We start from the raw sequence: 14,532 nt of genomic DNA, 5'->3' as shown, positions 1-14,532 counted from the left end.
GCTTCAAAAATAACAATTCGTAAGAAGTGTTTCCAGATGGGCAGGAGAGGAACTGCAATCCTTCAAAACTGTGGCATGAAAAAGTAGATGTGACTGATTAAAGGAATCATGTTATAGATGTAGTTATTTTAAAGACTCACTTGATAGAACAGTCACATCTTCTTGCGTGGAAACATGAAAAAATCCTACAGTTTTAAAGTAGAGCTATGCCAGCACTCTTGCCCATTCCAAAGTACCTTTCCCAAATCATTTTCGATTGACCTATTATCTAACTCAATATTGGTCTATTATAAGATAGAGTTTGTGACTAAACCTACCTTTGCTGGAAGATGGATAGTTTTGACCCCATTGATTTTCTTTGATCTCTCATCTTCTTCTAATTTGAAGGACTATGGTACCTAGTAGCAGGTTTGTGGTCTCAAAGGATAAATCCAAAAGTTTATAGAGAACTTTTTTTTCTTCTCTGATGAAACATTCTTAAATAATCCTGTAAATGTCTGGTCTATTCCCTGTTTTTAATATCTTTTTTTTTTTAAAAAAAACCCTACTGAGGGAAAGGGCTAAAGACTTTGAAGTGAACTACCAACAGTTACACACACACAACAATTCTCGTTCCCATACGAAAAAATATTGGTTGTCACTTTAAATAACTCTGAAATTAGCAACAGTGTGGGGTAGGTAATAAACAGAAGCTAAATTCATACAAACTGTTGTTCCAAAGCCATAATTGAAAAGTGTTCAGAATTCCTCACTTGGTTGTTCTTAGCACAGTTGGTGTATAACTCACTTTTCTGGATAAGATTTGAACACTGAAGGATCCCTGCACATTCCAAATCTTGAATTACAAAATAAATTAAGTGGGAACCGGTAATTTGGTAAGCATCTGATTTGATAGGTTTCAATAAAGGTACATGTATGATATCAAGTGTTCTTCGACTTACAACCGCAGTTGGGATTGGAATTTCCATCATAAATCAGTACAGTTGTACAGTGAGTCACCACGGAGAGGGGCAGCATGTAAGTCCAATTAATAAATAAATAATAAATAAATGTGACCAGACCCAATTTAATAATCAGTTTTTACCAAAACATGAGCCATTAAGTGAATCTGGATTCCCAAATTGATCTTGCTTATCAGACACCAGCTAGGTAAATCACAAATTGTGATGACATGACCACAAGACATTAGAGTTGTAATAAATGCAAGTAGGCTGCCAAGCACCAAAAATTGGAATCAGGTAGCCGTGGAGGTAGTACAACAGTCCTAACTTTAAGGATGGATCATAAATCAATTTTTTTCCTGAGGCCATCATAATTTTGAACTGTCATTAAACAAGCAGTTAACTTGTTAATGATAGGAGTAGACGACCTTGTGGATCAAGGTGAATTGATGCTGACTAAAAACAATCAGGTAGAAGTCCCCAGTGGCTTAATGGTCAGAGAAAGAGGAAGGCTTCACCCTAATGGTTCAAGCAGTTAAAAGTTGTAATGTAGAGGAAGGCCCATGATTGGCAGCTGAATATAAAAGGGAGCTGTCAAACACTGATTGCCTGGGTTCCAGTCAGACCATGTAGTTCGCAGAATTACTTGAGTTACTCAGTTAAAGTTAAGACAGAATTAGATGAACAGATGAAAGACTAATTAAAAATTGTATTATTATTTATTATATATCGATTTAGAGCAAGAACAAGTGAAGGAAATGATGATTAAATGGGCAAGGAATCATTGATCATACTATGAAACTGGATAAATGACAACAGCTTTGGGAAAGAAATTATAAACTTACAGTGGTGACAGCATATAAACAAAACTTCTATAAAATATTTTATTGATGGCACATGTCACCGGAAAGGATAGCTAAAATGTTTAAAGACAAATCTATGAAATGTTGGAAATGTCAGCAAATGCCAGGTTCTTTTTATCATATGTGGGGGACATGTGCTAAAGCCAAAGTGTATTCAAATATGGATAGGAAAAATATTGAAACGATGTAGAGAGTTGAAACCAGAGATATATATCCCTGTTGGGTATATTACCAGAGAAATTCAATAAAGAAAATACATATTTAGTTATTCATATAATTAGAGCAGCTAGAATTGCATTTTACACAAAAAATGGAAAACAACAAAAGCCCCTCCTAAAAGGGAGGTAATTTAAAAAAAATATTGGATTGTGTGGAAAAGAATAGATTGACAAGATAAGGAAGACTCTGATTCCTATAATGTATGGAGGAAACTTTATGATTGGTTAGAAAATGATATGTATAGAACAGTGAAGGACTGCTCGTCTTTGGTACTACCAGTGTGCCCTCCGAGGATATGCGCCCGGTGGGCAGGTGTGCGCCCGTCAGCACGAGATTTGGTTTCTGTGAGATTTTGGCTTTTTTCGCAAATATTTTTGCTTCCGCGCATGTGCAGAAGCAAAACATCGGTGAAAATTGCTGAAATCTCACTCACGTGATCATCCTCACTTGAGCTTTCACTTGCTGTGTATGCGCAGAAGCGGCATCTCACGGGTGCGCGGGAGCACGTGGGGGATGAGCAGCTGCATGCACATCCCAGATTTCCTTACTGGGACGGCGCACCAAATAGCATAACCTGGAACCCATTACTGGTATAGAAGATAAGTAACATTGATCAGGGAAAATAGAAAACTGAAAGTGGTAAATCCAGGTGACAAAATTAGGTAGTTGAAGAAGCAGCATTAAGATGGTAATTAATATACCTAGGAAAATATAATGTATAATATAATAGAGCCAGGATGGCGCAGTGGGTAGAGAGCAATACTGCAGGCCACTAAAGCTGACTGTAGATCTGTAGGTCAGCGGTTCAAATCTCATCACTGGCTCAAGGTTGACTCAGCGTTCCATCCTTCCGAGGTGGGTAAAATGAGGACCCGGATTGTGGGAAAAATATGGTGGCTCTTTTAAAAAGTGCTATTGTTAACATGCTGTTATGCCCTTTGTTAAAAGGGCACTATAAATAAATTTATTATTATGATGATTATTGTTGTGGTTAGCTCTGGCCCAGCTCCTGCCCCAAGGAATGTGCAGGTGGATGTGGGGGAAACATCCACATGTCACAGGCCTGTTTTGCTCCCAATGGAATCTGCCGATGAAGCCTCCTCTGACCAAGGAAGTGTGAGTGACAGGGAAGAGGGGAGTTTGGCAGACAGCCCAGGAGGAGATCAATCATCTGTATCATCCCTGGATTCTGAACAAGAATTAATGGCACATCCACGCATGCGTAGAGTGATGCATAGGAGACAACAACTGAAGGATTATTACAAGAGAAAATGAAGACACCTGTGGTTGGGTGGGGCTGCTGTAATTAGTGCTACAGATAAAAGTGCAGCTTGGTGTTTTAGCCTCATGGCAGTTTATCTGATTATGGGGGAAGAACAAGTTTAAGAGATGCACCGATAATTAAATGGATTTAGGGACATAAGTTTCCTATCCGTTAACTATAAGATGGAATGTGACTAGATACGCTCAAGGAAGAGTTAAGATGGAAAAAAGGAAGTAGAGAAGAAAGGGGAAAAGAGGGAAGTAGGAAAGTGGGAGAGAAGGAGAAAGAAGGTGAAGGGAGAAGAAGGAGATAGAGGGAGAGGGGTGATATGATATAAAGGGGGAAACAGGCGGGTAATAAAAGTATAAAAGGTGCAAATTAGGATTGTTTTATTAAATATAAATGTATAACTATGTGCAATTTGTTATGAATTAAGTTATGAATGTATTAAGTTATGAATGTGGAGAAAAACAATAAAACTTTGTTTAAAAAAAGGAAGAAATTGCCATTTTAGAAAATGCTCCCATTTTTGAAGAAATGGGAGCATTTCTTCAACAATATCCATTAGCATTAGCATTTTGATACCAGCTTTATAATATTCTACACAAATATGAAACAAATAAAGACAGCATGAAAATAAAGCCAGTAACAACACTGGTGTTTTTTTAATAATATACATTCGTGTTATTAACATTAACAACTGGGCCAAGGGCATAAGCTTTCATAGGCAGATGTTTGATGTTTTAATCGTTTTATACTATGTTCCCAATTAGATAACCAGTCAAAATAAGTTGGATATGTTTGCAATAATACTGCAATTGTCAAAGCTTTGAAGGATAGGTATTGTCTAAAGATGTAATATTATTCAAACACAGCCTTCATTGATAATTCAGAACAATCTAATGCATACATACAGAACATTAATTTAATGTTTTTGCTGTGATATTTCCTGCTCTGAAGAGATGAACATTTTTATTAATTCTACATTTAGATGGTTACTGCAGCTGATTTGGTAAAACAGCAAATAAAACTTTGCTTTTTCTATAGCTCTCTCTGTCTTTTTATTCTTATAGCTCGATTGTTGGTTAAACAAATAAGAGCCTAAATAAATGTAATTTTTAGGGAATTTAATAATGTAAGAACTGACAGATGGTAGTTTTCTCCCAAAGATTGAAAAGTGGTCTCTTATGAGTCCCCTAATATTTCATCTCTGGTAGTTGTTTTTCTTTTTCTTTTTAATAAAGGCACATCTATTTTCCCTCTGCCCATTATACAAGTAGGGTTTTTTTAAACTTCACTTTTGATCAAATTGTGAGAGCTCTAGAGAGTTTAGTGTCCTAAAAAACGTTTCAAATAAAACATTTTCAATATATGTGATTGATGTCCTGGTGAGATGTCCAGCTCATAACTAACATATCAAACATTAGTCTCTAATAGGTCTGAATTGATAACCACTTTCTAGAAAGTTAGAATTAGGTGTGTTTAGAGCATTAAGTGGAGTATAATTTGCCCTCCTTCCAAGTCCTCATTTTCTTCTATTCTTAGCTGGCTGTCTTTATTCTCCATAACACATAGTGTCTCCAAGATTGAAAAGTCAGCTAAGAAAGCAGTGGCGAAATCTAAAAATTTTCCCTTCCAATTCTGTAGATGTGGCTCGGTGGTCATGTGATTGGATGGATGCACGGTCAACAACCAACTATCAAATTTTACACAAAAATAACACAAAAGCTATACAACTGGCTCAAACACAATGCAAAAGCAGCTGGGCCTCACATAAAAGGGCCCGTACAACAAACAGGAACCTCACAGAGTCACCATTGTGGTCAAATTGGTAGTAAAATAATAAATTATAATAATAATACATTGTTATTAAATAATTTAAATAATAATAATAATAATAATAAATGCCTTAAAAAGTAAAAAAAAGATTCATCAGCTTTGACAATTAACTTTGCTAATTGATGCTAATTAAAAGCATCTTTACTTCTGGTTCTGCAAACCGGCGGCATTTGTTACTACCAGTTCCAGCGAGCCAGCCTGAACTGGTAGCATTTCACTCCTGTAAGAAAGGTACAGTATTTGGAATGATAACAATACTCCCAGTTGCCTGAAGATCTCAGGTGCTTTGAAGTTCTTAAATAATGTTTTCATCTCCCTTTCCAGTGTTTCACTTTGACTATTGTTAATTACCTTTTCCCATTTTTACAAATCTGTTTTTGTTGTGCCTATTTTCCACCTGTTGTGCTTTTTATGGTCTGAGGCGGTTTGTGATATTTAGGAGAAATGAACAGTTGCAAAAAATAAATCATTGCATGAATTCTCTGTTTTATAATATACGTTTTTCTCTCACTTGCACTTTTGGTTTCTGTTAAGCCTTGGCTGATGATAGATGTTTTCTGCTATTTAAATATCCTTTGCACCGTAAAGTTTGTTTTATTGATGCAGAAGGATGGAGATATGCCACATGGAGTTGATTATTAGCTCCTTGAGTTTGACTTCTAGCAGAACCTGAAAGAACGTATTTGTTTTGTCAGCGAAAAAAAGCCCATGGCTTTATCACAACTACTGCTATTATTCACTACGTTCACTTTAGATGTTCTATAAACATAGAACTTTTTTGACATTTGAAATGCTATCAGGATAACTGTTCGTTTGAAATAGAGCAGCCAGCCCTGCATTTCAAAGTTAACTGAAGAACTTTCAAAAATCACAGCAGGCCTCCTCTGTTCAAGATATATACATTTGGCATAGGTTCCACCTTCAATTTTAAGTTTGAAATGTTGGTTTACATGCTACAAAACAAAAGTGGATACCTTTTGACATTATTTCTTCCATTCTGTGACTAAGAAAGCTTACCTTCCCCCTTCCCCCCCCGAAGAAAGTTTTACCTTCATCAGGGCCATAACTATTTTTTTGAGAAGAGGAAACACAAGAAGAGAAAAGCCTAGATCAGTGTTTCTCAGTCTTGGCCGTTTGAAGATGTGTGGACTTCAACTTCAGTGGATCTTCTCCGGGTCCCGTCAACTAAACAATGTCGCTTGGCGGGACCCAGGGGAAGAGCCTTCTCCGTGGCGGCCCCGGCCCTCTGGAACCAACTCCCCCCAGAGATTAGAATTGCCCCCACCCTCCTTGCCTTTCGTAAGCTACTTAAAACCCACCTCTCAAGTTTCAAGTTTCAAGTTTTATTGGATTTATATGCCGCCCCTCTTCGAAAACTCGGGGCGGCTAACAGCAATCATAGACAATATACAATAATAATCCAATACTAAAAGCAAATTAAAACCCCTTAATATAGAAAATCAAACACACATACAAACATACCCTCTGCCATCAGGCATGGGGGAATTGAGATCCTCTTTCCCCCTAGGCCTTTACAATTCTATGCATGGTATGTATGTATGTCTGATTTTTATATTAATGGGTTTTTAATCGTTTTTAGTATCAGATTACTGTTGTACACTGTTTTATTATTGCTGTTAGCCGCTCCGAGTCTCCGGAGAGGGGCGGCATACAAATCCAATAAATAAATAAATAAATAAACTCCCAGAGATTGGAAAACATAGCGTTGCTGGCTGGGGAATTCTGAGAGTTGAAATCCACACATCTTCAAATGGCTAAGGTTGAGAAACACTGGCCTAGACAGATTATCAGGAAAATAGGCCCATAGTCCCAAATAGATCCCCTCCTCCTAAAAAAACCCAGAAAAGAAAATAGGGCAGGCTAGTTGCATGAAGAAGTCACAATGTCTTTTTTTTTTTTAACAGTATTCTGCTGAGTTGCTGGCAGTGGTCCGTCTGCCCTTCATCCACCCCAGTTATCTGCTAAACGTTGTTGACAATGAGGAATTGATAAAATCTTCAGAGGCCTGCCGGGATTTGGTGAACGAAGCAAAGCGTTATCACATGTTGCCACATGCCAGGCAGGAGATGCAAACGCCAAGAACCCGGCCCAGGTTATCAGCAGGTAAGGGTGGCGCCTTGAAAACATCGTATCTCTGAGATGGCTAATGGTATTTGCAGGCTGCAGGTAAGGAACCACAATTAAAAGGCTTCCTCTCACTTTTTCTGTAAAGCGTCCAAGATACAGTCAGATATCAAACTGGGCCATTGGGCATCCTGCAGCCCTTCAGGTTTTTCCCACTGATTCTCCTCGTGGCAAAAGGTATTGAGAGTGGGAGACCGGGGAGAGAACATTCATCATCCCAGACCAGGTGCTAATTCCCCAGCAGATGGCTTTCTGTCATGGTTTGGCTGTATTTATTTGACAGCTTAGCACAGCCAGGTGATACAATTCTGTGCATGTAGATAGTTTATATATCTTTAATCCGACTTGACTTTTTCCCCCCAAAACACTTTTCAAATTAGAGCTATCCTTGAATACGTTAGATTGCCTTCCAGAAAATAGTGTAATCTCTTTTTTTTTGCCATTTAATGATGACAATAATATTTTTTTTAAGCTTTCACAATAACATCTCTAAATCTATGCATGACCCTGAGGTATCACAACCACACACACCTTTTGTATCATTTATGAAATGCCTGGCTGGCTGCAAGCAGATTTATTAAGCAGAAAAGCCATTAAACTTAATGTGACTTCTAGATAGGTCTACAGAGGATCTCACTCGCTCCTTTGAAACGAGGACTTTTTCATAAAATAAGGAGCAGACTGTTGAAGGAGAGAAGTTATTTCTGCCTTGGTAAAAATGAAGACTCCTCCAAATAGCAAAATGTATATTGGAGTCCATGAATGGCGAGGGCTCCTCCACCAAATAGTCCTCACATTGTGCGATTTTATTTTATTTTATTTCATTTCATTTTATTTCATTTCATTTTATTTCATTTTATTTCATTTTATTTCATTTTATTTTAATTTAATTTATTTGTTTATTTGTTTATGTGTTTATTTATTTATTTTATTTATTTATTTATTCATTCATTCATTCATTCATTCATTTATTGGATTTGTATGCCGCCCCTCTCCATAGACTCGTGGCAGCTAACAACAATGATAAAAGCAGCATGTAACAATCCAATTAATAAAACAACTAAAAACCCTTATTATAAAACCAAACATACACACAAACATACCATGCATAACTTGTAATTGCCTAGGGGGAAGGAGTATCTTAACTCCCACATGCCTGGCGGCATAAGTGAGTCTTGAGTAGTTTACGAAAGACAGGGAGGGTGGGGGCAGTTCTAATCTCCGGGGGAAGTTGGTTCCAGAGGGCCAGGGCCACCACAGAGAAGGCTCTTCCCCTGGGACCCGCCCAACGATATTGTTTAGTCGACGGGACCCGGAGAAGTCCAATTCTGTGGGACCTTATCGGTCGCTGGGATTCGTGCGGTAGCAGGCGGTTCCGGAGGTAATCTGGTCCAATGCCATGTAGGGCTTTAAAGGTCATGACCAACACTTTGAATTGTGACCGGAAACTGATCGGCAGCCAATGCAAGCCACGGAGTGTTGAAGAAACTTGGGCGAATCTTGGAAGCCCCATGACGGCCCTCGCGGCTGCGTTCTGCACGATCTGAAGTTTCCAAACACTTTTCAAAGGTAGATAGAAAGGATTGCAGTGGCTTCTTCTCAACTGAAATCTATAGCCCTGGCAGTTCTTCTGACCAATCCAGTTGATCTTTTCCTCTTACTTTATCAACCCCTTCCCTTTCAGGTCCAGCAATCCTGTTCTTTCACTCACTTTCCATCCTGATTATTTTCTTCCTTTTTTGCTATTTGTATTGAAGAGACAGAAAGGGGCTACAGGTAGCCCTTGGACTGCCCACATTGATCTTACTTGTCAGAAACGTGCTTGGAAGGTCACATGGGGTGATCACATGACTCCGGGGCAGTGCAACTGCCATAAATACATGCCAGTTGCTACATGTTTGAATTTTTGATCACATGACTATGGGCATGCTATAACCGTCATAAGTGTGAAAATCGGTCATAAGCAGGGGTAGGCTGCTGCCCGGAGGGGGGGGTTAAGCAGTGGGGTAGCGAAAATGGAGTGCCACCCCAGAGCGCACAATTTGCACTGAAAGATGTTGAAAGAAAATACAGGGCATCCTGCATAAGCCACGCCCACAGTGTGGTAGTAAAAATTTTGGTAGCCCTTGATTGGTCATCAGTCACTTTTTTTCAGTACTGTTCTAACTGCAAGGACCATTTGTATTTGTAAGGGTCTTTAAGCAAAAAAATTGTTTAGCATGGATGTATAGCTGGAGGATTTTTAAAAAATGGGATGGCATTTTTTAGATAATTACTTCGTCTTCAATTCTGAGCAGTGTCCTTTTTTTGTCCCAAATATAATAGTTTATGTAAATTGACCTCTTCAGACTGTGGAAAGTCATAACTAAATTGCCTCTGTTTGGTAAACAACTCTTATTTGACATTCTTAGTTATAATGATACTTTTAAAAACGTAATATGAGAGTGATTTTTTTTTATAAATTTCCTTTTATATCCTTGTATATACATGAGCATATATGAAAAGAAAGATGAGCAATACTGTAAATGAATAACTGAATCAGTGAACAGGTTCAGTCCCCAGATTTTATTTATTATCTAGGAAATATAAAGAGATTCTGATCTGCTTTTATGATAGTAATGTTAAAAACATTTGAACATACCCAATTCTGTTGAAAAATAGCATGACATCTCAGGTAAAATTTAGGCATATTTACATGTGGAAGGCATTCTAATTGCCTTTCAAAGGTGCTTCAAGACAGCAGAAAAATTCAAAAAGCCAAGAAGCTATTAGTATATAAAACTGTGTGTCAGGCTGCATTTTTTGCAGAAATGTTATATGATTAGAGAATTTATCAGAAATGTGAAATACTTTCAGGAACAGCCTTTCTCTAACTCTTGTAAATTGGAGGTGACTAACAATTTATAAAAGTATCTGATAATTTTTCAATTTCTGGAAATTATTGTTTACAGGAAAAAAAATAGTAGGGGTAATGCAAACTATTTTCAGAAAATTATTAATTAAGAAAAAGTAATTTCCAAAGAATAAGAAGAGTGATTATTTCTGTAAGTCAAAGTCCAATTAGTGTAGCTATTCATTAAAAGTTTTCCAATCCTTTGTGAAAATCACAATATCTACAATATGCTCTTGAGACTATTTATTATAATCACATTAGTTCTAAACAGGTGATGAGTTTTCCTGCCATTGTTCTGGAAACAATCATGTTAGTGCCAGCTGAACTTACTCCCAAATTTTATAATCTGTCACTTGTTGTTACTACCATTGTATATCCGTAAAGCAATAAATAGTTCATTCCAAAGCAGAGAATTAGTATTAGATGTTTTTTAATGTCCTTTCCCCATCCCATTCTTTATTTTTTTCAGAGAGGGAGAGAGAGTCAATTCAAGATGGCAACACATGTAATACTTCTGGTTCATATTTCTTCACAGCAAGGGTTGCTGCAGGGGTGAAGTGCTCCAGGTTCACTCATGCCTGTCAGTCATTGGAGAGCCGGTCGCAAAGGGAGCGCGAGGATCCGCCCACCCTCCCAGACGTTATCATTTCGCTTCTTTTACCCTATGCGCATGCACATGGGGTAAAAGAACTCAAATGGTGGCGTCCAGGCAGGTGGGAGGAGGCTCGCGTTCCCTTCACGACCAGCTCTCTGACGACTGACAGGCACAAGCGAATTGAGAGCATTTCATCCCAGGTTGCTGGGCTGAAAGAGTGACTGGCCGAAAGACATCTAGCTAGCTTTCATGCCTAAACTAGAACTCCCCAATATCCTTGCTTCTAGGTCAGTACCTTACACAAAACTGACTCTTATGCTAACCAAACATTTGAAAATGTTCCTATTCTTTTTTGTTATCATGAGGCAACTAAAATTGTACAGTAGTTGTGTTTATTTTGCTCTCTCCAAGGGGAAAAGTAACGCTTAAGTCAAATTCTCCAAAGCAAGCATAGGGAAGGAAACATAAACATCCTACATGATGTCATGGTGGCAATGCTTATTATTTTAGAATGCAGATCCATCATTTTAAAAAACACCAGTTTTTGAAAAAATATGTTTGAGTTCTTCAAATAAGTTCTTTACACAAAGCTCTTTTAAGGAATAATTATTCAAATCCATATTAGCAGGTGAAGTGTAATGCTTCCCCCTGGATTAATATTAATTCATTTGAGTTAAAGGCCGTGACCCCTTTTGACATTGGATCAATATTAATGTTGTTTTGAAAATAAGGATAAAGATAAATATTAGCGGGAAAGTTATACAGAGAAGGAAGTGTCTTTCCACTTGATAGAAACATACATATATTATCTTGCCAGAACTTGAAAAAAGACCATGCATTGTGTGCTACTTAAGCAGAAAGACGAATATTTTGGGCCATACACAAACTCTGTTACCATGCTTATCCTGTTCAGAGTGCACTAAGCGTATAATCAAATCTAATGAAACGTCAGAAAAGAATTAGGCTTATACAAAGAATAACAAGTTAAAGGAAATTGGAGGTTATGATCCTTCGGAGATTATGATCTGATAACATATATTTGTACAGTGGTATGTCTACCTAAGAACACCTCTACTTACAAACTTTTCTAGATAAGAACCAGGTGTTCAATATTTTTTTGCCTCTTCTCAAGAACCATTTTCCATTTACAAACCTGAGCCTACAAAACTGTAACCAGAAAAGGCAGGGAGAAGCCTCCATGGGGCCTCTCTAGGAATCTCCTGGGAGGAAACAGGGCCGGAAAAGGCAGGAAGAAGCCTTAGTGGGGCCTCTCTAGGAATCTCCTGGGAGGAAACAGGGCCGGAAAAGGTGGGAAGAAGCCTTAGTGGGGCCTCTCTAGGAATCTCCTGGGAGGAAACAGGGCCAGAAAAGGCGGGAAGAAGCCTTAGTGGGGCCTCTCTAGGAATCTCCTGGGAGGAAACAGAGTCTCCACCCTCCCTGTAGTTTCCCCAATCGCACACATTTTTTTGCTTTTACATTGATTCCTATGGGAAAAATTGCTTCTTCTTACAAACTTTTCTACTTAAGAACCTGATCATAGAACGAATTAAGTTTGTAAGTAGAGGTACCACCGTATCTATAAAAAGTAATCTATGTTTTGGTCAATTACTATTCTAGGTGTAGCAGAAGTCATAGTCCTAGTAGGAGGCCGACAGATGATTGGAATGAATCAACGGGCTTTGACAGCAGTCACATGCTTCAATCCTCAGAACAACAAATGGTACCCGCTGGCCACCCTGCCCTTCTATGACCGGGAGTTCTTTAGTGTGGTGAGCGCTGGAGACAACGTCTACCTCTCAGGTGAACAACAAACACGGTGGATTCTTTGCAAATGTATATGACAAACTAATCAGAATGGGTGCATGATCGTTTGGCTGGGAGGAAGAGCATTCCCTCGAGCATTTGACATTTCGTTTCAGCTCAGATTTTCTCCCTAGGACATTTTCCCCATGTAATGTGCAAAAAAAGATATATTAGGGATCTTGATTAAACTGTGAAGAGCTTTTCCTTGCAATTGTGATACAGTGTGAAGCATCTGGATCTGAATCAAAATGATTATGTTTCTGTATCTGAAGCCGGGTTGCTCAAGCTGTTGATCTATAGGACCATATTTACTTAAAAGACATGTAATCCCTATTCACTTTAAAAAAAAAAAAAACTGTCCTTGAAACCTCTCCCTACTTTTAGTGAAAGGGAAAATGCTAGCCTCTCACACATTTAACTGGAGGAACAATAATGCTACAACATTACCGGCATGGAAATTCAAAATATCACATAATGATTCAGGAAAAATACGTATAGCACAATTTTTTAAATGTTTCCACAACTACTTCCTTATTCATGATGGCGCAGAGCTTAGAGTGCGGTATTGCAGACTACAACTGCTGGCCGCCTGCAATTTGGCAGTTCATATCTCACCATGCTCAAAGTTGACTCAGTCTTCCATCCTTCCAAGGCTGGTGAAATGAGGACCCAAATTGTTAGGGACAATATGTTGACTCTACAAAACCGCTTAGAGAGAGCTGTAAAGCACTGGAAAGTAGTATATAAATCTAAGTGCTATTGCTATTACTATAATGACAACATAACATAGCCAGCATTCACTTGTGGAAGGAAACTTATATAGTCAACCTTGGGGACTGCATGGGAATTAGGAAGGAAGTACAGTAGTACCTCTAGATACGAGTTTAATTCGTTCCAGAAGGGAGCTTGTATGTCGAACAACTCGTATCTGGAACAAATGGCTTTAGACTTTGTTTTTCCCCTCCGAGATAACCAGAAGCAAGGATTCTTGCGCCACCTAGTGGACGCTCGGCTCGTATCCCGAATTTGAGCTTGGGTCTCGAAAAGAAATTTCTCTCCCCTCGTGGTTCGTATCTTGGAATACTCGCATGTGGAGCAGCTCGTATCTAGAGGTACTACTGTACAAGGTATGAGGTATTGAAAGTGAGAGAAGAATCAATTGCAAAAGCTGTTTGCCACATGCCACTTGGACAGAGGTGGGTTTCAGTGGGTTCTGACCAGTTCTGGAGAACCAGTAGTGGACGTTTTGAGAGGCTTGCAGAACCGGTAAATACCATCTCTGACTGACTCGCTCCCATCTATTCTCTGCCTCCTGAGTCTCAGCTGATCATGAGGAAATTGGGATTTTTGTAGTATCCTTTCCCTGGAGTGGGGTGGGAATGGAGATTTTACAGTATCCTTCCCCTGCCATGCCCACCAAGCCACACTACACCCACCAAACCATGCTCACAGAACCGGTAATAAAAAAAAAAATGAAACCCACCACTGCACTGGGAGTATGTTAATATTTTTTTTAACAATGGAAACACAAAACAAAAATGATTCTGAGTTCTACAAGGCCTGGGAGAAATGGTACAGATGGTTATCTAATCTTAAAAACAATAAAACACAAACCAACTAAAACTCCTAATCTTACATCAAAAGAAAAATATATACAACAAAAACACAGACTAAATTCAAACCACACGCTCTGTCTGAGTTTAATCCAACCGATATCTATCGACAACCTACTAATAACACAACTCACAAATATCTTTAATACACAAACTTAATAAATATAATCGAAGCTAAGTTGTCAAAATATATACGCCTGCTATCTCGCAGGTACTACCCCCCCTTTCTTACCCTATCTAAAACGTCTACTATATCATCTATCTCTTAACATATATACCAAAGCACTACTTTATCCTTAAATTAACATACTTCATAGATATGAGACTATGTAATTACGAACATTGAACACAATGTAA

At 38.4% G+C, this 14,532-nt stretch overlaps 1 protein-coding gene across 2 annotated transcripts in view; it reads left to right on the top strand.

Annotated features, from left to right (window-relative positions):
• The window catches only part of KLHL29 (kelch like family member 29), a 510,819-nt gene that overhangs the window by 443,492 nt on the left and 52,795 nt on the right, over positions 1-14,532 (top strand). For both annotated transcript variants that reach the window (XM_070732799.1, XM_070732801.1), the window contains 2 exons: positions 7,052-7,250; positions 12,377-12,559. In XM_070732799.1, the coding sequence (XP_070588900.1) occupies positions 7,052-7,250; positions 12,377-12,559 (382 nt within the window). The remainder of the gene's footprint in view (positions 1-7,051; positions 7,251-12,376; positions 12,560-14,532) is intronic.

The sequence above is a fragment of the Erythrolamprus reginae genome, chromosome 1 (genome assembly GCF_031021105.1).
Source record: "Erythrolamprus reginae isolate rEryReg1 chromosome 1, rEryReg1.hap1, whole genome shotgun sequence".
NCBI classification, from domain to species: Eukaryota; Metazoa; Chordata; class Lepidosauria; order Squamata; family Dipsadidae; genus Erythrolamprus; species Erythrolamprus reginae.
This window is presented reverse-complemented; position numbering and strand designations above follow the sequence as displayed.